Below are 20,838 nucleotides of genomic sequence, written 5' to 3'. Positions count from 1 at the left end.
GGTTTCCGGCTCCTCTTCCCTCAGGCAGGAGCCCATCCCCAGACCTCTCGTTTTGGGAAACCAAAAATTAGGATCAAGCCGAAGGAGTGAGTCAGATGCTTAGACAACAAGATAAATCTTTATTGGCTCCTTCGGTTTTTGGCCTTTTCCTTTGGAACCCGGGGGTGTTCAGCAGCTCCACTGCCGAGGCTGACCACTGACGACTTTTTGAAACCTACCAGCTTCTTTCGACACAATATGCTAGGGGAGAATCCAGGTTAGGTACCAATCGAGTGAGGAACACCCCTCCCAGCCGCCCTCCATCTGAAATATTTTGCAATAATCTAACCCTCGCCCTCAGAGTCCCCCTCCTAAGCCCGCTCCACCCCGAGTGGAAGTCTGGCTCTCTGTCCCCAGCAGCTTCCAGACCTGCTTCTGCGCTGGGACCTGGGAATCCCCGCCCCACACTTCAAGTCCGCCTCCGCCAGTGGGGTGCTCACGCGAGGAGGACGCTGACTAAGAGTACTAGCGAGGCCCAGAACAGCAGCCCTACAAGGCGCCCTTTCAGCACGTTGTCGGGCTTTTGAGACGACTCTGAGTTCCCCTTGCCCTGGGTTACAGTGTTTGATGACGGTTTCTCCTCCTCGCCCCGTTTGGGCAACACTGATGGAGAAGGGACAAAGAGGTGAGCAGTCCTGGAAGGGCAAAGGCAAGCTCGCCGGGCACCCAGCTCTGCAGGAGATCTCATCTCCAATTGCGCGAAGCCCGGACACACCCAAGGGAACCCTGCGCGTGGGGCCAGAGACCACGCCCCAGGCAGGAAACCACACCCACCGGGAAGCCACGCCCCCATAGCTAAGGCCACGCCCCGGGAGCTGGCCCCAGACTCCTGGACCCAAATCCCACTCTTCTCTCAACCCCACAGCACTGACCTGTGACATTAAAATAGATGATGGTGGCTGGGCTGGAATTCACAGAGCCCAGCTCGCAGCGGTAACGGCCTGCATCCTCTGGACCCACCATGGGCTTGGTCAGGGTGGGCGCTGTCCTCATAGACACCATGGTCTCAGTATTGTTTCCCCAAACCTAGACCCAAGTTCAAGGGATCACAGAGGCCTGGGGAATTCAGGGGTAGGGGAGTACAGGGGTGAGAAGATCACGGGGCCCTGGTGCAGGAGATGGGAGTCCACAGTGTCACTGGTCAGGGCATGGGGTCCCCAGGGGCCAGTAGAGACCATGGGTCATGAGGGTGTGGGTGCAGGCCAGTGGATCTAGGGGCCAAGGAGCTCACAGAGACATGATAGACTAGGGAGTTCAAAGGTTGCAGGAGTCGAGGACCCCACCCTGTAAAATTTGTAATAGGAGAGGCCTTCTGAGGTGCGATGCCAGTTCAATTCACAGTCCAGGATCATGTCTTCCGTTTGATGGACCTCCACTGTGCGCTCTGGGGATGAGGGAAGACTGTGGGACACTCCATCGTGGTTCTCTGCCCTCCCTTAACTCCCTTACATTTGGTTGGAACCCCACCTTCTCTGATCTGCTATCTTCATGTCAGCTTTCTCAGTCTCTCATCTCATCCCACCCCTCTTGCACCACCCCCTCCTACTGGGTCCAGCTCTCACCCCCGCAATCGGGAGACTTCCGACAAGCATGAATCTCCTTTTGGCAGGTGCTGCACCAGATCAGAGTCTGAAACATCGTACCTGAAGGGGAAGGGTCAAGGCTGTATTTGCCCGAGAAGGGGCGGGGTTAAAAGGAGAGGGCAGGGCCTCGGGCTGGGGGCGGGTCACGTGACAAATCCTCAGGAGGGACAGGGCCAGAACGTACCTGGGTAGGAAGCAGGTTCAAACAAGGCTCAGTAAAGAGTGTAAGTAGAAGACGACCCACTCCCCCAGAAACCGAAGGTGGAAAAAGAGTATTGGAGGCCTGGGAACATCTCAGACGTGGAGAACGAAAAAAACACCAGGATCCAAAGAAGGGAAGGGGAAGATTGTGCATTCGTGGGGCAGCGATGAGGGGTAGAGAGCCAGCTTCCACGATCTGTACTCACCACATTTGTTGGGACAATAAGCTGCCTCCGAAGGGAAAAAGAGAGAGAGAGAGAGAGAGATGACAGTCAGATTTCCAAATTAAAGACGACGGAGGAGAGGGTTGGGGGAAGAGCTGGGATTTGGACTCTTGGATTTGAGGGGGAAGGACTTGGGTCTGAGGGAGGAGAAGTCTGGGGCAGCAGAGGAACTGAGCTCAGAGAAGTAAATAAGAGGCTGGGGATAGGGACTGTTGGGTTGTGGAAGGAGGGGGCTGGGGTCCCAGACTCCCACCTTCTCTCACCCTCTTTTTGGAATTGAGCAGCATAGGTGGCAAAGGTTTCCTTTTGCAGGCGCAACATCCAGAATAGTTCCTTCATAAAGAGCTCACCTGGGAAGAAACAGAATGGTGCAGTGGTCCTCCCACCCCCAATCCCAGATATAAGGTGCCAGAAGTTTGCCTCTGTCTGCAGAGACAGGCATTCTCAGGGAAGGGCACCAAAACTGACCACTTAACATAATGCCAGCCACTAGGCAAAGCAATACACATTTAATCTTCACAGCAACTGAGGAACCAAGGCACTGTATGCCTTCCATTTTAGAGTATCTTATTTTATTTATTTATTTTTTTTTTTAAGATAGAGTCTCGCTCTGTTGCCCAGGCTAGAGTGCCGCGGCATCTGCCTAGCTCACAGCAACCTCAAACTCCTGGGCTCAAGCGATCCTTCTGCCTCAGGCTCCCAAATAGCTGGGACTATAGGAATGCGCCACCATGCCTGGCTAAGTTTTTCTATATATTTTTAGTTGTCCAGCTAATTTCTTTCTATTTTTAGTAGAGACAGGGTCTCGCACTTGCTCAGGCTGGTCGTGAACTCCTGAGCTCAAATGATCCTCCCACCTCTGCCTCCCAGAGTGCTAGGATTACAGGTGTGAGCCACCGCGCCTGGCCCATCTTAGAGCTGAGGAAGCTTCAAAGTCCCTTGCTCAAGGCCACACAGCTAGGAAGTGGCAGAGCTGCAATTTGAAGCTAACAGTCCGACCAAGAGACCACACATCACCAGCAGTGGCTTTCCTAAGAGATTGTGGGGCCCCCTGCCCCCTGGGTCTATTTACCTTTTACATCACTGTCAGTGATGCGTTTTAGATCCTTTATCAAACTCCAGGATGCCTTGTTCAGTGTGGTCTCATCTGTGGGGGGAGAACCCCAGATTCCAGCATTACTGTCTTATTGGCCCACCTAGCCTTAGAAATATGCATGAGTCCACGGGGCAAGGGTAGGCCTGGTTAAGGATTAGCCTTCTGGGAGTTGTACAGAAAATTGTCAGATAAGGGGTAAGGTAATTATTACAGCCGGACGCGATGGCTCACTGTAATCCTAGCACTCTGGGAGGCCCAGGCGGGAGGATCGCTTGAGCTCAGGAGTCTGAGACTAATCTGAGCAAGAGTGAGACCTTGTCTCTGAAAATAAATAAATAAATGTATGGAAAACAGTATTTACTGGCCCTAGGGAACCCCAGAATCTCAGCCTCCTCCATTGGTGCACCCAAAAGACCTGCTTCCAGCCCCTTCCTCCCCCTGGCCCCAGCCCTCTCCATTCCCAGAACCCTGGAGTCTGCTCTCTGCCCTACCCTCTCACCAATGGCCCCCATAAAGGAATCCTCCTCAAGTGGCAAGTTCTTGAAATCGTGCATGGCCTGTTCCACCCTTTCCATCACATTTTTGTGATGCTGGACATCCAGGTGGTCAGGCAGGTAATCTTCTTTCAAGGATCTTAGTGCCGTCCTGACCAAGGGGCTACACATGACACAGCCCCTTGCAGGAAGCAGGTAGCTGGCCAGAGCTGCCAACAGGAGGGCAAAACTTGGCTTCATTGCAGTCAAGAGCCGCAGTCCTTGAAGACCGTCAAGAAGGGTCCTCTCACTCTAAACCAAGAGCAGGTGAACGCTAAGCAAAGAGAAGCCAAAGGTCATCTCAGAGAGCCGCACTAGACCCCCATCCACCAGGTCCCCAAACTACGAAACGAGGATCTTTAGGAAATCTCCAAATGAAGAGGACTGATATCCTTCATCAGATACCTCCAAAATGTGAAATTGAATCCAGGGGCCCCCAATTTAGAGTCCTCACTGCACTCCAACTGAGAGCTCAGCAAACTATTAAAGAGGAGGGACTCACCAGTCCCCAAATTCAGGACATAGAATTCCCCGCTCGGTTTACCCCTTCCCAAACTACAGGATTCTCAATTTCCCAAATTGATGTGATCCTAAACTCCAAACCTTAAGTGTATCAACACTGAGGCACTACCACTCAGACCTTGCACCTCAAGCTGAAAATTCAATGCCCAAACCAAATAAACCATTTAATACAGAACCAACGAGGATATCGTCAAACTCAGAACTCTCTCAAAATCAAAACACACTCCGAGTCCCTAAACTGGGGACGCTACACACTTAAGCAAGACTTCATGCCGCCCTCCATACTGGCCTTGTTCACCCTTTCCCAAGACTAACGGACCCCCAATTTGCAGGGCACACCCCTCTTAGGAAACAGACGAGACCTGATACACCCTGAACAGCGATGCATCCTCAACAGCCGCTCCCCGACCTTGATCCCTGACTTATGCGGTGCCTTCAAACACTAGGGTTCGCTAAGGAGCCCAGTCCAGGTTCTGAGGGCTTGTAAAGAGGAAGCCGGGGTCACGATCTTCTACTCTCATATTTTCCCATGGCTAAAATTAAGGATTTTGTTTGGGGCGAGAGTGAATCGGTCTCGTGGAATGGAGTTTTCCACTGGGGTCTGGGTCACGGAAGGTCTCCTGTCTACGAGAAACTTGCGGCCTTCCTCTTTGAGTTTTCCGCGTGGGGTCTCTAGTTTCCTGAGATAGTCCCTGGGGTTTCCCTTGGCCCCGCCCAGAAGCCCAACTCTGAGTCGGATTGGACTGCAACAAAGGGAGGCCCCGCCCATCGCTCCACGACGTCACAGTGGCTGCCACCTTTTCAGACTAGAATTTACTTCCCAATATCTACCGAAAGGGAAGTTAGCTGCGTGCTCCGGTTTCCAGAGCCAGGCACCGGGCTTCTGGCGTTTAGCTTCCACCCTCCCCATGGCCCCAGGACCCAGGCTTCCGGCTAACTGCCCCCGGCCCTTTGGAAACTGGCGTGGAGCCAGAGATGCGGGAAGCAGATATTTTAACCTTAGGACTACGACTCCCAGAAGGCCGTTGGGTCTCTTTCTTCATAGCAGATTAGCGCCGTTAATCCCTTAGCTTTATGGGAAATGTAGTTCAATGATTATACTCTTTGGTCACCCCCTTCTCCACCTTCTCAAATCCTCAGGCTATGGGGCTGAACACGGAGATCCCCCTGGGAAAAGAGGTCTGGGGGCTAATACTGACGGTCCCAGATCGTTGGGTCCTGGAAGGTCTCTCTGTCCTTACTTTTCTGTGTGATTGAAACGCGGAACCAGAAAAACAGGGACCACAGCTCACACAAGTCCAGCCACAAGGGATTTAAGTAGGGACAACACCCCAAGACATCACGAGTAATGAAAGCCCTTGGAAGCTGCCCAGCTTCCCCTCTTACAACACACACACGGCTCCAAAAATGCTGCAGAGACAGGGGTTGGTGATATGAACTTTTAATTCACACCTCCCACTCTGCTACCGGTGGCAGCTGAGTTGGGAATGGTGCCCTGAAATCCCTGAGAAGACTAGAAGCTTGGGGTTGATGTGTGGATGGGGGATGTGATCAGAGTTGACTGTACTAAAGGTATTTTCCTTCACCCTCCAAAAAGCAGCAAAGGGCTCCTGAAATCTGAGTCAAGTATCTTGTTCTCCTTGGCCAGATCCTGTGCTCCTGCCTGAGTTTGAGGCTGGATCCTTTTATCCCAGACCTGCCCAAAGCCAGATCTAGTGGTTCTGGGACTTCAGGACCTTGCCAGTGGTTGGCAAGGAGCACAATGCCTCCCAGCTTTGTGCAAGCCCATGAGGGCATGTTTATTGATGCCTGCTGGCTTCCAAGAGACAGATTTCAGACTCCCAGCAGCCCACCTGCACAGGAGGGTCAGCTTCCTTAATCCGGAGAGGCAATCTGAACTTGGATTCAACATACACAGTTCCTGTCTTTGGCAGTTTTTGAGCTTTTAAAAAAAAAGGCCGGGCACAGTGGCTCACACCTATAACCCTAGCACGTTGGGAGGCTGAGGCAGGAGGATCACTTGAGCCCAGGAGTTCAAGACCAGTCTGGTCAACATAGTGAGACCCTTCTCTAAAAAGCAAGATGATAAAATAAAATTGCCAATCCATCCACAATTCCTGTTACCCTTTCCTGCTGCATTTTGGCCGGGCGCGGTGGCTCACGCCTGTAATCCTAGCACTCTGGGAGGCCGAGGCGGGTGGATCGCTCCAGGTCAGGAGTTCGAGACCAGCCTGAGCGAGATTCTGTCTCTACTAAAAATAGAAAGAAATTAACCGGCCAACGAAAAATGTATATAGAAAAAAATTAGCCGGGCATGGTGGCGCATGCCTGTAGTCCCAGCTACTCGGGAGGCTGAGGCAGGAGGATCGCTTGAGCCCAGGAGTTTGAGGTTGCTGTGAGCTAGGCTGACGCCACGGCACTCACTCTAGCCAAGGCAACAAAGTGACACTCTGTCTCAAAAAAAAAAAGTGTCTCTTTATCTCTGGAGAGTTCTGTTCCAGAAGCTGCAGTACTTCAGCAGCTATCACTCTCCCCACTTCCACATCCTTGCCTGTCTACTACCCTGGAACCCCCACCAAAAAAAAATCTTTGACACTTTCTGGGCTGAAGCGTTGAAGAGAGTTCCACTCTGCTCACCATGCACCCAGCTTTTCCAGAGCCTGGAAGCAGAGCAGGATGTTGGCTGCAATAGTTTGTCTTCTCCCCTAATCTTTCTGGCAACCGTGGGGTGTTGAGCTTCTGGTTATACATTCATTATATTTTTTACCTAAGTTTTCTGGAATTCCAGAACCCCATTCCCTCTGGAAGGGTCCTTCAGGGTTCTTCACAAGCATTAGACCTGGCCTCTCTAAAACAAATCCTCCCCAGGAGCACTCCAGAGACACAGGGAGGAGCTGGCAGGGCTTGCTCTAGACCCACCATGAGCTCTTTCAGGCTTCTGAGGACCCAGGGGAGAACTAACATCTCTTCTAGAAAACACCTGGATGATCAACACTAGAGGAAGTGTTCCTTGTTCCTGGGCACTGCATCTAGAAGTACTTAGATATGGGCTGGAAAGAGCAGGTGGCCACTGCAGCTTCTAGAGCTGCCAAGAGCCTCTTCACACATTACCAAGGTATTCTGCTGCTTCTACAATGTTCAAGCAGTTCCAGAAAGCTTCCCCTTCTCTCCAAGTCTGCCCAACAAGAATGGCTCTGGAAATGGGTGCCCACCTGCTCCAGGACCACCATAAACTTCTCCTGAAGGTGCTAGGTCTCTGGAGACATGTACCACTGGTTCTGGAATGATCAGGCTATTCTATAAAGTTTCCCAGCTCTCAAGGTCCAAAAGCTGTCCTGAGTGGAGATAAGTCAGCATTAATGCCCACCCACTCAGGCAGGAAGGCGGCCTCTGGCTTAAAAATCTTCAGGAACTCAGAGTCTGGCAGGGTGAAGTTGGCCAGGTAGACAGTATCGCCACCAGCCAGGTAGGCAGCCCAGAAGCCGAAGGTCCCAATGGTCATGATGGTGTGGTTGCACTGCGTGAGCAGTGCAAAGTCTTTCCCGGGTGCACCCTCCTGCCCATTGCCAGCAAAGATCACATCACCCTGAGAGGTGTCAATGTTTTTCCGGCACCACTCCATGCCATTGCTAGTGACCACAAAAATAGGGGCTTCATGCCGTGCCCTGAACCAGTCCATGGCCTGCTGAAGGTAGGCTTGGTCACCCACCACACCCTTCCAGCGATGTGGCATAACCTCCAGATAGTCCCCACGGCGCACATGGACGCCCACGAAGGTCCGCGGGCGGTCCCCAGTGCTGCCCAAGCGGAGCTGACTCAGTAAACTCTGGGCCTCTTCTCGAAGGTGGTCGTGCAGGGTGAATTCACTGCGGATCTGTTCTCGGAGATGGTGGAAGAAAGTCCAAGAGCAGGGGAAGCCAGAGAGCTTGAGCAAAGGATCCTTCAAGTGGGCATACTCCTCTGACATCCAGTCATGTAGGTGCAGATTCTGCCAAGGCGTGTGACTGTCCACTTCGGGCGACAGCACAGGCAGGGTGATTCGGAACACGGGGGCCAGCGCGGCATGCATGGCTGGCAGAATGAAGGCCTGGCGGCCGTTTAGCTGCGCCAGGGCAAGCAGGGTGGCATACTGCCCCATCTGGTTACCAAACCGGCCGTCGGGGTAGATAGTCCAGGTTCCTGAGAGGGAGGCAGGGAGCTGGGGACAGGAAGAGGAGGTGTTGGGGTCCAGCGGTGTACCGGACAGGCAGAAAATGGCCACTGGAGGTGTCTCCAGGTGGCGGTTTGGACACAGAACAGACAGGTCTAGGCCGTGTCGAAAGATGTCTTGGTGGATATGGAAGAAGAAGGAGATAGCTGAGAGGACACAGACTAGCAGGAAGGCCAGACAGAGCCGCCGATGGCTGGATGTCCACATGGCTGCAGGGTGGAGGAAAGGCGCGTTAGCAGATACTCAGAGCCCGAGGAGGAAGGTCAGGGAGGAGAGGCCTGGGGTCCAGGACTACTCAGTTCCGGGGAATGAGGAAGCTACAGGTTTAGGCCCCTGGGGCTGAGGTCTGGGAGGCTGGGAGCCCGAATCCCAGCTTTGAGGGACAAAAGGCTTGGAATCTCGGGGGATGGGGACGGAAGAGGTGAACCCTAGTGGTTTCCAAAATAGCCGGCCTCCAGGTTCCAGCACCTTCCCCCCACCTCTGGGAATCTCGCCTCTCCCCATGCGTCAGGTGCACTGAAATTGGACTCTATTTATTCCACCAACCCGTTTCTCAGCAGGACCCGCTGTGAGGGGCAGAGCCCACCACCGAGGGGGTGGGAAGCGCCAGTCCGCTTGGAACATGAGAGGATGGAGGACGGGGCCGGATGTGGGATGACGGTGCCGGAGCAGCGAGAGCTGGGAGGTGGCAGAGGCTCCTGGGCCTTAGTGTGAAGAGGTCAGGGTGCACCCCCGGGTCTCAGCCATCCGCAGTTCCACTCACCTGAGGTCCTTGCGGATGGCAGACCCACAGGCGGCTTCGCGTGGCCGGAGCGCGCCGTCCTCAAAGGCAGCCCACATCCGGCCGTCTCCGGAACCCCGTACGCCGTTCCCCGGCCCCCCAGCCCTCCCCTGCGCGCCGCCTGCCCAGACTGGCTGCGAGGGCGCGGGGAGGGGCGGAGGTGGGCGGCCCCCGCCCTCCCGGGCCCGGCAGGTAGCAGCCCGGCGGAGCCCCGCCCCGTACCTGGCGCCAAGCCGCGCGCCCCGGGCTAGGGCGGTGGCCCCTGTCCCCTCCGCTGCCCGGCTGTCGTGGGGATCGCGCCCCCGCGCCCTCCTCGCCGCCGTCGGCTTCCCCCGGGGCAGCCTACCTAGCCTCCCAGCGGCGGCCGCATCCTCGCGTGGATCCGGACCCCGGGCGCCAGCTGCGGTGCTGAAGCCGTGAGTCCCGCTCCCCTCCATGCCGGGGCTGAGCGGACGCCACCCGTCCCTGGATGCCCTGACCCGGCCACGCCCCAGCCGCTGGGCCGGCCGCGACTCCGGGGCCCGCGGGGAGGGGACATCCTCCGCCCCCCGCCGCGTCCTCCGGGAGGAGGGTGAACCTGTTTGCCGGCTGCTCGGGAGCGGATGGGAAGCCTCCTCCACCTCCCGGGCAGCGGCGCGAAAACCCCAGCCTGCGGGTCCCGTGCGCCCACCGCGCCCCGATCTCCCATGCCCGGGCCGTCCACACTCGAATTCCGGGGTTCTGGCCCCCACGCCATGCCTTGTGGGAATTCTAGGGTCCCGCGCCCAACTGCTGCTTCCTAGACCACCCGGGCAACCTTAGCCGAGAACATGAACGCTGAAAACACTAGTGGAAGAGGGTTTGTCCCCGCTGCCTCCTGCAGAGACCGCGGCAGTTGGCGCCAGGAACAACAGCCTCTGCTCCGCCGCCGACCCGAAGCCTTTTCCCCAGTCGGGGGCCCAGCGCTGCGCCAACCCACCCCGCCCGGGCAGCCAGGCGGTTGCATTCAAGATAAGTCCTGGCGAAGACCCAGGAATTTCACTGGATTCACCGGAGATTTGACCATCGTTTCTCCAGACTCAGAACTCCTGGCGCCCAGCCCCTCCTCCCCCGGACCCAGGGGTCCAGGCCCTGCACCCTTAGGGGCTCGAACAAATTAACCAACCCCTCTTCCTTCTGGATCTAACTCCCCCCTCCAGAGCCTGGCTCCGCTGCCAACTCCAGTGAGAGAATCTCACCCGCCCCTCCCCCAGGCTATTTTGGGAGCACCTGTTTGGGCCTGAGCTAGCTTCTCTGGTGAAAGAAACACCAGGATTGCATCAGGGAGGAGGAGGCTGGGATGTCTGGGGTCTGAGCATCTGAACAGCGGTTGATGAGGTTGAGATTGGCCCATTGCCAGGTGGGAGGCTTCCAAGACAGGACACTTGTGTCCCTGCTGAGGACGCTTCGTTCACATGACAGTTGCTGTTTTCCTGAAAATCAATGAATCCAGTGTCAGACCACTGCCCTCCCCACCCCCACCCCTAAAAATTCAGACAGGTCACAGAAATTCCACTTCTGTCAAACAATCTGCATTAGTGAGCCAAAGAGATGATTTTTCAGGCTCCCAGCCCCCTCCTCCCTCAGACCCCACATCCTCTTCCCTGAGACCCAGGGGTCCCCACCCCAGCCCCTTCCACCTGGGTCCCAGTTAATCAGGTCCTCATCTCCCTCATCCCCTAGACCCAGGAGTCCAGGCCCCCAACTCAAAGGACCCCCCAGATTGCGTCATCCGTCCTGGCCGCCCTGGCCACGGTGGAATCCTATCTCCCGCCAAGCAGGTCAAATATCATGAGTCAGGCGTGGGGAGGGTGACAGGGCGGACCTGTCTGGGTATAAATTCTGGAGCTTCTGCATCTCTCCCAAGAGCCTGGGGTGTCCTGTCAGCTAGGGATCACGAGCAAGAGGACCCAGGTATTCAGGCCACCTGAGCAGCGGTCTGTGCGTCTGCCGTCCTGGACAAGCAGATCTGGAACTGATTCTAGACCCTTCAGCGTCTCCAGCCTCCCACCCCTGCGCCCGCCTGAGGACTGAGCCATTGATGGGCTGGGACGAGGTCGGGGCCGGGTTCGAGCACCCAGGACTGCGGTTTCCCATGCTGGCTGTCCTCCTGCTGGGAGCCTGCCAGGCGTACCCCATCCCTGACTCCAGCCCCCTCCTCCAATTTGGAGGCCAAGTCCGGCAGCGGTACCTCTACACAGACGATGCTCAGGAGACAGAAGCCCACTTGGAGATCCGGGGGGATGGCACAGTGGTGGGGGCCGCCCAACAGAGCCCTGAAAGTGAGTGTCGGGGTGAGGCCTGGTCCTGAGCAGGGAGGGCTGGGGGCCAGCGTGCCTGGGTCTGGGACAGAGGGGCGGGGGAGGCCCTCTGAGGCCCTTACCTCCTTCTCCCCTTAGGTCTCTTGGAGCTGAAAGCCTTAAAGCCAGGGGTTATTCAAATCTTGGGAGTCAAGACGTCCCGGTTCCTGTGCCAGAGGCCAGATGGGACCCTGTATGGATCGGTGAGTTTCTCGACCCTCCTAGCCCACCGCTGTCCTGGTGTCATCTTCACAGCCTGGGGCACTCTGTCTTGCACGTTCACCTGAGCCAGACATGGCTCTGTACTCTCTGCACACCCCAAGCTCGCTGCACCTCTGGAGGTTGGGGCTGTTGTTATTGATGCTTGTGAGATGAGGAAACTGAGGCCCAGGCAGAGACACCATTGGCCTCCAGTCAGAGACGTGTGGATGGCTCAGTGGCCTGAGAGGCCTAGTCTCGTGACTCTTTAACCTCTGCTCCTGGCCACATGCTGGTCACAGGGACGCTCACTGAATCCATAGCCAGTAAAGTTGACCAGGACCTTGGGTAGTAGCCAGACCCCCTGCCTGCCCTAAGAGCGCACTAACTGGTCCCTAGGCTGGAATGTTCTCTGTAAAGTCAGGACAGGGAGGTGGGCACTTCAGGACTACCCTGGGGTGAAGGGTGAAACCTGCTTTTAAGTATTTTGTTTCATGCAGGAGGGGCTGGGGGCCTGGACCCCTGGGTCTGAGGGAGGATAGCACAGAGGGATCCTGGGTCTCTGATCCCTGTCCTTTGTCCCCTAGCTCCACTTTGACCCCGAGGCCTGCAGCTTCCGGGAGCTGCTTCTTGAGGATGGATACAACATTTACCGATCTGAGACCTATGGCCTCCCGCTGCACCTGCCTCCCCCTAATTCACCATACCCGGACCCGGTGCCCCGGGGACCAGTCCGCTTCCTGCCGCTGCCAGGCCTGCCCCCAGCACCGCCGGACCCACCAGGGATTCTGGCCCCAGAGCCCCCGGATGTGGGCTCCTCGGACCCTCTGAGCATGGTGGGGCCTTCACAGGGCCGAAGCCCCAGCTATGCTTCCTGAAGCCACCGGCTGTTTGTTACTGGGTCTCCTCTTTATTTATTGAGTTATTTATCTTATTTATTTTTTTATTTTTCTTACTTGAGATAATAAAGCGTCTGAGAGAGGAGGATCAGAGCGATCACGTGTGAGTGTTTGAGAGAGGAAATGGGATCTGCTTCCTCTTCTGCCCTTGACCCTGAAAACCCCCATCCACCTCCCCTGGCACTGCCCTAAGGCTCCAGCTTCCCTCTGGGTCTCAGTGTTCTGCACTGCCAAGGTGTCCCAGGGGCTCCAGGACTATGCCTGCTCTTTCACAGGCGGGACTTACTAGCCACCCCCTGTCCCCAACCTCCCATTAGCATTGTGGAACTATTTTGCAGAGGAGCCTCAATAACAGGGGACTTTTTAAAAAATGACACTGCAGACCCACAGCCTCATGGGAGATGTAGTTTCCTCAGTCATCTAGCAGTAGGCATGGGGAGATGTCTAGGTTCTCAGAGCTGGGGCAAGGACTCCCGGGTCCTCTGGGGGCAGGGGTTCGTACTAGGATAGCACTCCAGTCCTGGGGAGTCAGAGGGCTGGACATCAGGACACCTGAGTCCCAGGAGAAAAGGGGAATAAAGTCCTAGACACCCTGGTCTGAGAGAGGTTAGGCTGGAGGCTGCGAGCCCTGGGTCACAGAGCAGCCCTAGGATCAGAACTCTTCCATCCGGGCACTTATAGGTTTTGGCGAGTAATAACTATCATGGAATTCAATCCCAGCAAAAGAGTTGCCTGGTCCTCCTCCCCTCCCACATCCAGATTTCTGTGTTGTTCTTGAAGTCATTTCCTGGTGGGAAGAAAGTGAGGAAAGGCCGAGGCTCATGCCTGTAATCCTAGCACTCTGGTAGGCCGAGGCAGGAGGATCGCTTGAGGTCAGGAGTTCGAGACCAGCCTGAGCAAGAGTGAGACCTCGTCTCTACTAAAAATAGAAAAAATTAGCCAGACAACTAAAAATATGCAGAAAAAATTAGCCAGGCATAGTGGCGCATGCCTGTAGTCCCAGCTACTCGGGAGGCTGAGTCAGAAGGATTGGTTGAGTCCAGGAGTTTGAGGTTGCTGTTAGCTAGGCTGATGCCACAGCACTCTAGCCTGGGCAAGAGAGTGAGACTCTGTCTCAAAAAAAAAAAAAAAGAAAGAAAAGAAAAAAAGAAAGTGAGGAAAAGAGTTAGACTACACCTCCCGGGGATCGTTGGTCAGCTGCAACTACGGCAGCTTCCTGGGAGTTGTGATCTCAAATCCTTCACTTTAATTCCAAGGTTCAAGTCAGAGGAATATCGCAGTCCAGAGCTTTCCCCATCTGAGCAGGCTGGGAGCCTTCCCTGAGGTGCTGCCCTGCGGGGAGTGTGGACGCTCCCAAGGGCGCAAACGACACCTCTCGCTGCTGCTACACCTGTGTCCAGACTCAGCTCCCAGCCAGCTCCACAGGACAAGATGCAAGGTGTGGTCCGTGACGGGTGCAATATGCACCAAAAGAATCGCAAGACACTGCCCACTGATATTGACCCAAACTGGGGGGTCAGTCTGGGGAGGGTTCCAGCAGCCAGCTGTGGGGAGAGGGGAGGGACCAGACTGGAAGGGATTTAATGTTGAACTGGGCTGAATTTATTGGTAGCGATTCCTGGCTCCAGTGATAGCTGCAGGGGCCGAGGGTGGCTCTAGTTTGCTCTTTGATTGCCTGAAACCTGGAACCCATCTGGTCTATAGAGGTTGAGTGAAGTTGAGATGCTAAGTTGCCTTGTTGTGCTGTAGGGTGATGGTTCTCAAAGTGTGGGCTTGAACTAGCAAGGTCAGCATCACCTGGGAATGTGTTTGAAAAGCATGTTCTGGACCCCAGGCCTATTGCATTAAATATTCTGAGGAGTTGGTAAATTCAAAGGGACAGAAATCTGATACGCGGTTGCCATTGCCTGGTGGGAGAGTGGGACAGGGAGTGATGGTTTCCTCGGGCTGCCATAACAAAGTACCACAAATGGAGGGGCTTAAGGCAGCAGAAACTTGTTCTCCCACAATTCTGGAGGCTGGAAGTCCAAAATCACGGTGTCATGGAGCCATGCTTTCCCTGAAGGCTTTGGAGGAGGAGCCTCTGGTGTTTGCACTCAATCCTGGGTGCTTCTTGGCTAGATATGCGCCACTGCAACCTTTGCTTTCACCTTCCCGCCACCTTCTCTCTGCATGTCAGCATGTGTGTGCAAATTTCCCTCTCGTAAGGACACCAGTCATGGGACTAAGGCTCACCTTCAGCCCACGTGACCTCATTTGAAATTGATTACATCTGCAAAGACCCTATTTCCAAATAAAGTCACATTCACAGGTACCTAGGGTTGGGACATGAACATACCTTTAGGGGAACACAATTCAATCCGGCACAGGGAACGGTGGCTTAATGGTTACGGGGTTTCCTTTTGGGACGATGATAATGTTCTGGACCTAGAGGCAAGGGTTGCACGACATTGTGAATGTACTAAATGCCACTGAATTGTGCACTATAAAGTGGTTCAGATGGTAAATTCTATATTATGAGTATTTTTCCACAATTAAAAAAACCACCTTATTTGTTTATTTATTTATTTGAAAATTCCAAACCTCTGGGGAGATGGGCTCAACCACCCACCATTTAACAAGCCCTCCAGGTGATTCCGACACATTCCCCAGTCTGAGATCCTCCACTGGAGAAGACATCCATTGTCCTAATGAGATCAGAATACTGAAATGGGCCAGGCGCAGTGGCTCATGCCTGTAATCCTAGCACTCTGGGAGGCCGAGGTGGGACGATCATTTGAGCTCAGGAGTTCGAGACCAGCCTGAGCAAGAGCGAGACCCCATCTCTACTAAAAATAGAAAATAAATTAGCTGGACAACTAAAAATATGCAGAAAAAATTAGCCAGGCATGGTGGCACATTGCTGTAGTCCTAGCTATTCAGGAGGCTGAGGCAGGAGGATTGCTTGAGCCCAGGAGTTTGAGGTTGCTGTGGGCTAGACTGACGCCACGGCACTCACTCTAGCCCAGGCAACAGAGCGAGACTCTGTCTCAAAAAAAAAAAAAAGAATACTGGAATGGATTTAACATGCAAGTCCCAGCATGATTAGATCTTCTCAGCCTCAGGCTCTGTCCGTCTATCTCAGCCGCAGGCTGTCGGCACCAGGTTCAATGCACCTGTCCATCCTTCTGTCTGTCTGCCCGTCCTCAGCCTCTCCCTCCTACCTTCTTTCCCTCTTGCAGCCCTTATCTCTAAGGACATGAAACCGTGCAGCCTCCCCATGGAAAACTCTGCTAGGCAGGACTGTCCTTCCCCAGAGAGCGTGTTCATAATCCCTGCCATTTTCAGGTGAGTATCAGACAGTCTCCTAATGATTTGATCCGCTCCCACACGCCACTCAGGTCCAATTGTGTAAAGTTACTGTCCTCCCTCTGTCTAATGGCCCCCGGGTCAGAGCAGCAAACTTCTTAGCAGGGAGCAGCCGGGGCTTGTGTGACAAGAGTGGGCAGGGAGGGTCTGACCAGTTCTCTTTGAGTCCATCGTGGAGGTGGGAGAAGCGCCCAAGAAACAAGGTAGGATAAAGACAGCGACCTGGGCTGCAGAAACCCCGAGGAGCACCACGCACCCGCTTAGGAACTGGCCTTTAAAACAACAAGAACATCGACAACGACAGTATGTGCCACTTGCTGGGTGTTGATCACATGGCAGGATTCAGTGCACTTTCAGCATGTTCGGTCTTTTAGCTCCATAACAGCCCTCTGAAGCAGGTTCTAAGTGGATACCCATTTTACAGATGGGGAGCCTGACCCATGGGGAGGTTACGTGATTTCCCTAAGATCAAACAGATGATTGCAGGTAAGACTGCTGGGTGCGTGCGGGTCTACAAGCACATTCCAGCGTTTTCACACTTAGAGCAAAAGATTGCTTACGTGGAGAAAGGAATGAAAACTTCAGCTTGATGTGCTGAAGTCTGAACTAAGAACAAAACAAACTTATTCCAACTTGGCTTCCTTCGTGCATAGTGCATGTAGAATGCCGCATTGTAAACGGGGACCGATAAATATAGGAAATTCAAAAAATTTAAAGAAAATTTAAAATATAATAAAAGCATTTTTTAAAATTTTTTAAGACAAAAATAGATATCGAAGGAATGAGGATCGTGCGGCTGCTTCTCCTGGAGATGACTCGAATCGAATCCCAGAAGCAGAAAGAGAAATTCCATCTTGGACAAGATCAGGTGGCAGCTCACATCCTACTATGATGGAGGGGAGGCTGATTCAGGAGAGTTTGAAGAGAGGTGCAGGGAAATGCCCAGCAAAGACAGCTCATTAGTCCACGCAGACTGCTGAAACAGAATACCATAGACTGGTGGCTTATAAACAACAGAAATTTATTTCTCACGATTCCAAAGACTGGGAAGTCCAAGAGCAAGCACCAGGAGGTGCGGTGTGTGTTGAAGGCACACCCCCTATTCATATATACCTGTCTGCTCACTGTGCCCTCACATGGCAGAAGAGACTTGGGAGCCCTGTGGGGTCTAGTAAGGGTACGAATTCCATTCCTGGGGACTCTACCCTCATGGACTAATCACCTCCCAAAGGCCCCGCCTCCAAGGGCCATCACAGCGGGGGTTAGGTTTCAATATGTGCATTTATTTTTATTTTTTAAATAATTTATTTTTTAAAAATTATTTTAAATAGAGACAGGGTCTGGCTCTTGTTCAGGCTGGTCTCGAACTCCTGAGCTCAAGGGATCCTCTCACCTCGGCCTCCCAGAGTGTTAGGATTACAGGCGTGAGCCACCACGCCCGGCCTCAATATGTGAATTTAGAGGGAACACAAACATTCAGTCCATAGCAGACAGCAAAACACACCCTGTTGGGCAAACCCAATTATTCCTGTTTGACGTATGTTTATAGATGGCATGAGCTTCCCTGGACCTGGTATGTCTCCAAAAAGACATGGAAAAAAGGCACGGCTAAATGACACATCCACAAGTCCTATGCATAGAAAGAGATCTATGGTTGAGGCAAAGGAAGATTGAAATTCTGTATTGTGAGCAACATGGGAAATGCTAATCTCTACTGTCAGGAGAGAAGGAAAAGCTAAAACATGTCACTCACGCACAACCCTGGGTCATGCAGGACCCAGAATTGGCCTCTTCAAAGACTCCTGCAGGCTGGGTGGGGTGGCTCACGCCTGTAATCCCAGCCCTCTGGGAGGCCAAGGAGGGAGGATTGCTTGAGCTCAAGAGTTCAAGACCAGCCTGAGCAAGAGCGAGACCCCGCCTCTACTATAAATAGAAAGAAATTAGTCAAACAACTAAAAATAGAAAAAATTAGCTGGGCATGGTGGCGCGTGCCTGTAGTCCCAGCTACCCAGGAGGCTGAGGCAGTAGGATCCCTTGAGCCCAGGAGTTTGAGGTTGCTGTGAGCTAGGCTGATGGCCACGGCACTCTAGCCCGGGCAACAGAGCGAGACTGTCTTAAAAAAAAAAAAAGAAAGAAAGAAAAGAAAAAAAACAAAGACTCCTGCAAAGAGCAGTTCCAGGAAGAACTCATTTCACTGAAATATAATTGTTAATACAAAAAAATAGCTGGGCGCGGTGGCTCACACCTGTAATCCTAGCACTCTGGGAGGCTGAGGTGGGCGGATCCTTTGAGCTCAGGAGTTTGAGACCAGCCTGAGCAAGAGCGAGACCCCATCTCTACTAAAAAAATAGAAAGAAATTATATGGACAACTAAAAAAATATATACAAAAATTAGCCGGGCATGGTGGCACATGCCTGTAGTCCCAGCTACTCGGGAGGCTGAGCCAGGAGGATCGCTTGAGCCCAGGAGTTTGAGGTTGCTGTGAGGTAGGCTGACGCCACAGCACTCTAGCCTGGGCAACAGAGTGAGACTCTGTCTCAAAAAATAAAATAAAATACTATCCCCCTGCAAGGCAGGGAGCTTGTTTTATTTTTCCTGTGCTCTCTCGAGTCTCTTATTGTTAATAGTTGTACTGTATGTACACTGTCAGAGCATATAAGGATGACATACTGTCCTGTCACCCTTATCCCCACCATTTGGACTTAGTTTTACATATAAATATAGTAAATATTCCCACAAGCCTTAGTAGATTTTCTCCAATCCTTTGCTTGTTGCCTGAAGCTTGTTCTCCAGTAAGTTACTCTTTAATATAGTAACTATTTTAATATTGTCTCCATTTTTTGCAAATTTTAAGCTTTTTTTAAGTGTAGTTTATTATATCTCAAACAAGAGGCAGTATAATTAATCAAAGTATGTGCCTAAACTATCCACACAGTTTGCGATCTGTTTTATTTGTTTGTTTTTGAGACAGAGTCTCACTCTGTCGCCCTGGGGAGAGTGCAGTGGCATCATCATAGCTCACTGCAGTCTCCAACTCCTGGGCTCAAGCCACTCTTTGTTGTCTCCACACAGTACTGTTTTAAAAATACAACCTGTCAGCACAGCCGCCTCTCCCACCATTGCTGGAAAATTCTCTCTCCTTTGGCCCCGAGTTCCTGCCAAGATCAGTCTGGGTTCTGCTTCTGTTAGTTTTCACCAGCGTGGAGCTTTGTCCTTCCAGAATGGGGTGGCAGCGTGGGCACTTCTAAGATCCCTGGCGACCCAGAGCCCCTCAGAATCTTCCAGCCTGTCCACGGCCCCCCAGGTTACCTACTGATGGGGGCCCCCCAAGACTTGACTGCTGTTCTTAAGTCCTCTCCTCTCTGGGCTTGGGGGGAAGTTCCCATTTCACATTGTTCTTTCGCTCGTGACCTTTCCTTCCCACGTGGCTTCTCTTCCTTGGCTGTCAGTGACGTGAAACTACCCACTCATATTCCTGAGCTCGTGGGGACACTTTGTCAGCTGGTTTGGGGGAAGATATTGCTGTACCTGGTGGGTTTGTGGGGGGAGTGTTTAGTGGGGTGGGGCGGAGAACAGGATTTTGGAAGATTAAGAAAACCAAGATGCCCGACCAGAATCTGATTACGAGGAAACATCAAACAAACTCCAACTGAGGGGCCTTCTGCAAAACAACTGGACTCTTCAAACATGTCAAGGTCAAGAAGGATGGAGGAACAACTGTTCCGATTAACGGAGACCAAAGAGACAGGACAACTAAATGCAGTTGTTTTAGCAACCCAGCCCTGTCTGGGCTCTGTAGTGTATGGAAGAAAAGTGATGCTCCATTGAATACTGTGTCGCCACCACACCAGCCTTCTGTGGGATCGGGCTTTGAAACCGAACTGGGGCTCTTTGCCGTATTTACTGGGAAAATGAAGACCGTTCTTGGCAGTCAGATGTTGACATTCCAGAAAATGTCGACATCACTCTTAAGGGACACACAGTTATTGTAAAGGGTCCCAGAGGAACCCTGCAGAGGGACTTCAATCACCTCCATGTAGAACTCAGTCTCCTTGGGAACAAAAACAAGAGGCTCCGGGTTGACAAATGGTGGGGAAACAGAAAGGAACTGGCCGCGGTTTGCACTATCTGTAGTCATGCACAGAACAGGATCCAGGGTGTCACGCTGGGCTTCCGTTACAAGTTGAGGTCTGTGTGTGCAAACTTCCCCACCAACGTCCTTATCTAGGACAATGGGTCTTTTGTCGAAATACGAAATTTCTTAGGTGAAAAATACACCCACGGGTTCTGATGAGGCCAAGTGCTGCTCGTTCAGTATCTCAAGCCCAGAAAGATGAATCGATCCCTGAAAGAGATGACCTTGAGCTTGTGGCAAATGCAGCTGCTCTGATTCAGCAAGCCACAACGGTTAACAACGAGGATATCAGAAAATCTTTGGATGGCCTCTATATTTTGGAAAAAAGAACTGTCCAGCAGGGTGATCTAAGACCCGTCCAGTCACATCAAGATGCCAGATGGTTCCTGAGACTGATTTTTAATTTTGATGATGCAATAGAAGACCTATTGATTTGAGGGAGGGAAAAACCTGGGCAGGGATGAGGTGGCCCCTAGGGCTTCTGGTTGAAGCAAAGAGGCTCTGCTCACCTCAAGTCTTGCAGAAGTTCTTGAATGAGCTTATAGTCCAATGTCATTAACTACAAAGTACGGGGAAACAAGTCACATGACACATGGCAGCAAGCACGCTGAGCAACTGGGCTAGAAAGCCCCACCCCAACCCATCCCCAAATGGCTTTAGTTTGTAGAATTGTCAGAGAGAAATGATTATGATGAGGTCTTTTATTTATTTATTTATTTATTTATTTATTTATTTATTTATTTATTTTTT

The 20,838-nt window shown here is 52.8% G+C and overlaps 3 protein-coding genes and 1 pseudogene across 4 annotated transcripts; 2 read left to right on the top strand and 2 right to left on the bottom strand.

Moving 5' to 3' along the window:
• Positions 1–119: 119 nt before the first annotated feature.
• Positions 120–3,964, bottom strand: IZUMO1 (izumo sperm-egg fusion 1). Its single transcript, XM_045531237.1, has 9 exons — positions 3,643–3,964; positions 3,120–3,194; positions 2,311–2,397; positions 2,030–2,050; positions 1,602–1,682; positions 1,323–1,423; positions 912–1,065; positions 480–642; positions 120–240 (listed from the first exon to the last, which is right to left on the bottom strand). The coding sequence occupies exons 1-9, from the start codon at positions 3,875–3,877 to the stop codon at positions 120–122; spliced, it is 1,038 nt and encodes a 345-aa protein (XP_045387193.1). The 5' UTR covers positions 3,878–3,964.
• Positions 3,965–6,597: 2,633 nt separating this feature from the next.
• Positions 6,598–9,322, bottom strand: FUT1 (fucosyltransferase 1 (H blood group)). Of its 2 annotated transcripts, none has more exons than XM_045531234.1 (2): positions 8,955–9,322; positions 6,598–8,617 (listed from the first exon to the last, which is right to left on the bottom strand). In XM_045531234.1, the coding sequence occupies exon 2, from the start codon at positions 8,613–8,615 to the stop codon at positions 7,515–7,517; it is 1,101 nt and encodes a 366-aa protein (XP_045387190.1). In that variant the 5' UTR covers positions 8,616–8,617; positions 8,955–9,322; the 3' UTR covers positions 6,598–7,514. The 2 variants fall into 2 exon arrangements, with proteins under 2 accessions (XP_045387190.1, XP_045387189.1); XM_045531233.1 differs by having other exon boundaries at positions 9,172–9,322.
• An 84-nt stretch (positions 9,323–9,406) lies between these two features.
• On the top strand, positions 9,407–12,692 carry FGF21 (fibroblast growth factor 21). Its single transcript, XM_045531235.1, has 3 exons — positions 9,407–11,489; positions 11,607–11,710; positions 12,293–12,692. The coding sequence occupies exons 1-3, from the start codon at positions 11,249–11,251 to the stop codon at positions 12,581–12,583; spliced, it is 636 nt and encodes a 211-aa protein (XP_045387191.1). The 5' UTR covers positions 9,407–11,248; the 3' UTR covers positions 12,584–12,692.
• A 7,172-nt stretch (positions 12,693–19,864) lies between these two features.
• On the top strand, positions 19,865–20,525 carry LOC123624211 (annotated as a pseudogene).
• The last annotated feature ends 313 nt before the right edge of the window (positions 20,526–20,838 follow it).

The sequence above is a fragment of the Lemur catta genome, chromosome 19 (assembly GCF_020740605.2).
Source record: "Lemur catta isolate mLemCat1 chromosome 19, mLemCat1.pri, whole genome shotgun sequence".
Classification (NCBI taxonomy): Eukaryota; Metazoa; Chordata; class Mammalia; order Primates; family Lemuridae; genus Lemur; species Lemur catta.
The sequence above is the reverse complement of the archived record's forward strand: the minus strand, read 5'-3'. Positions and strand labels throughout refer to the sequence as shown.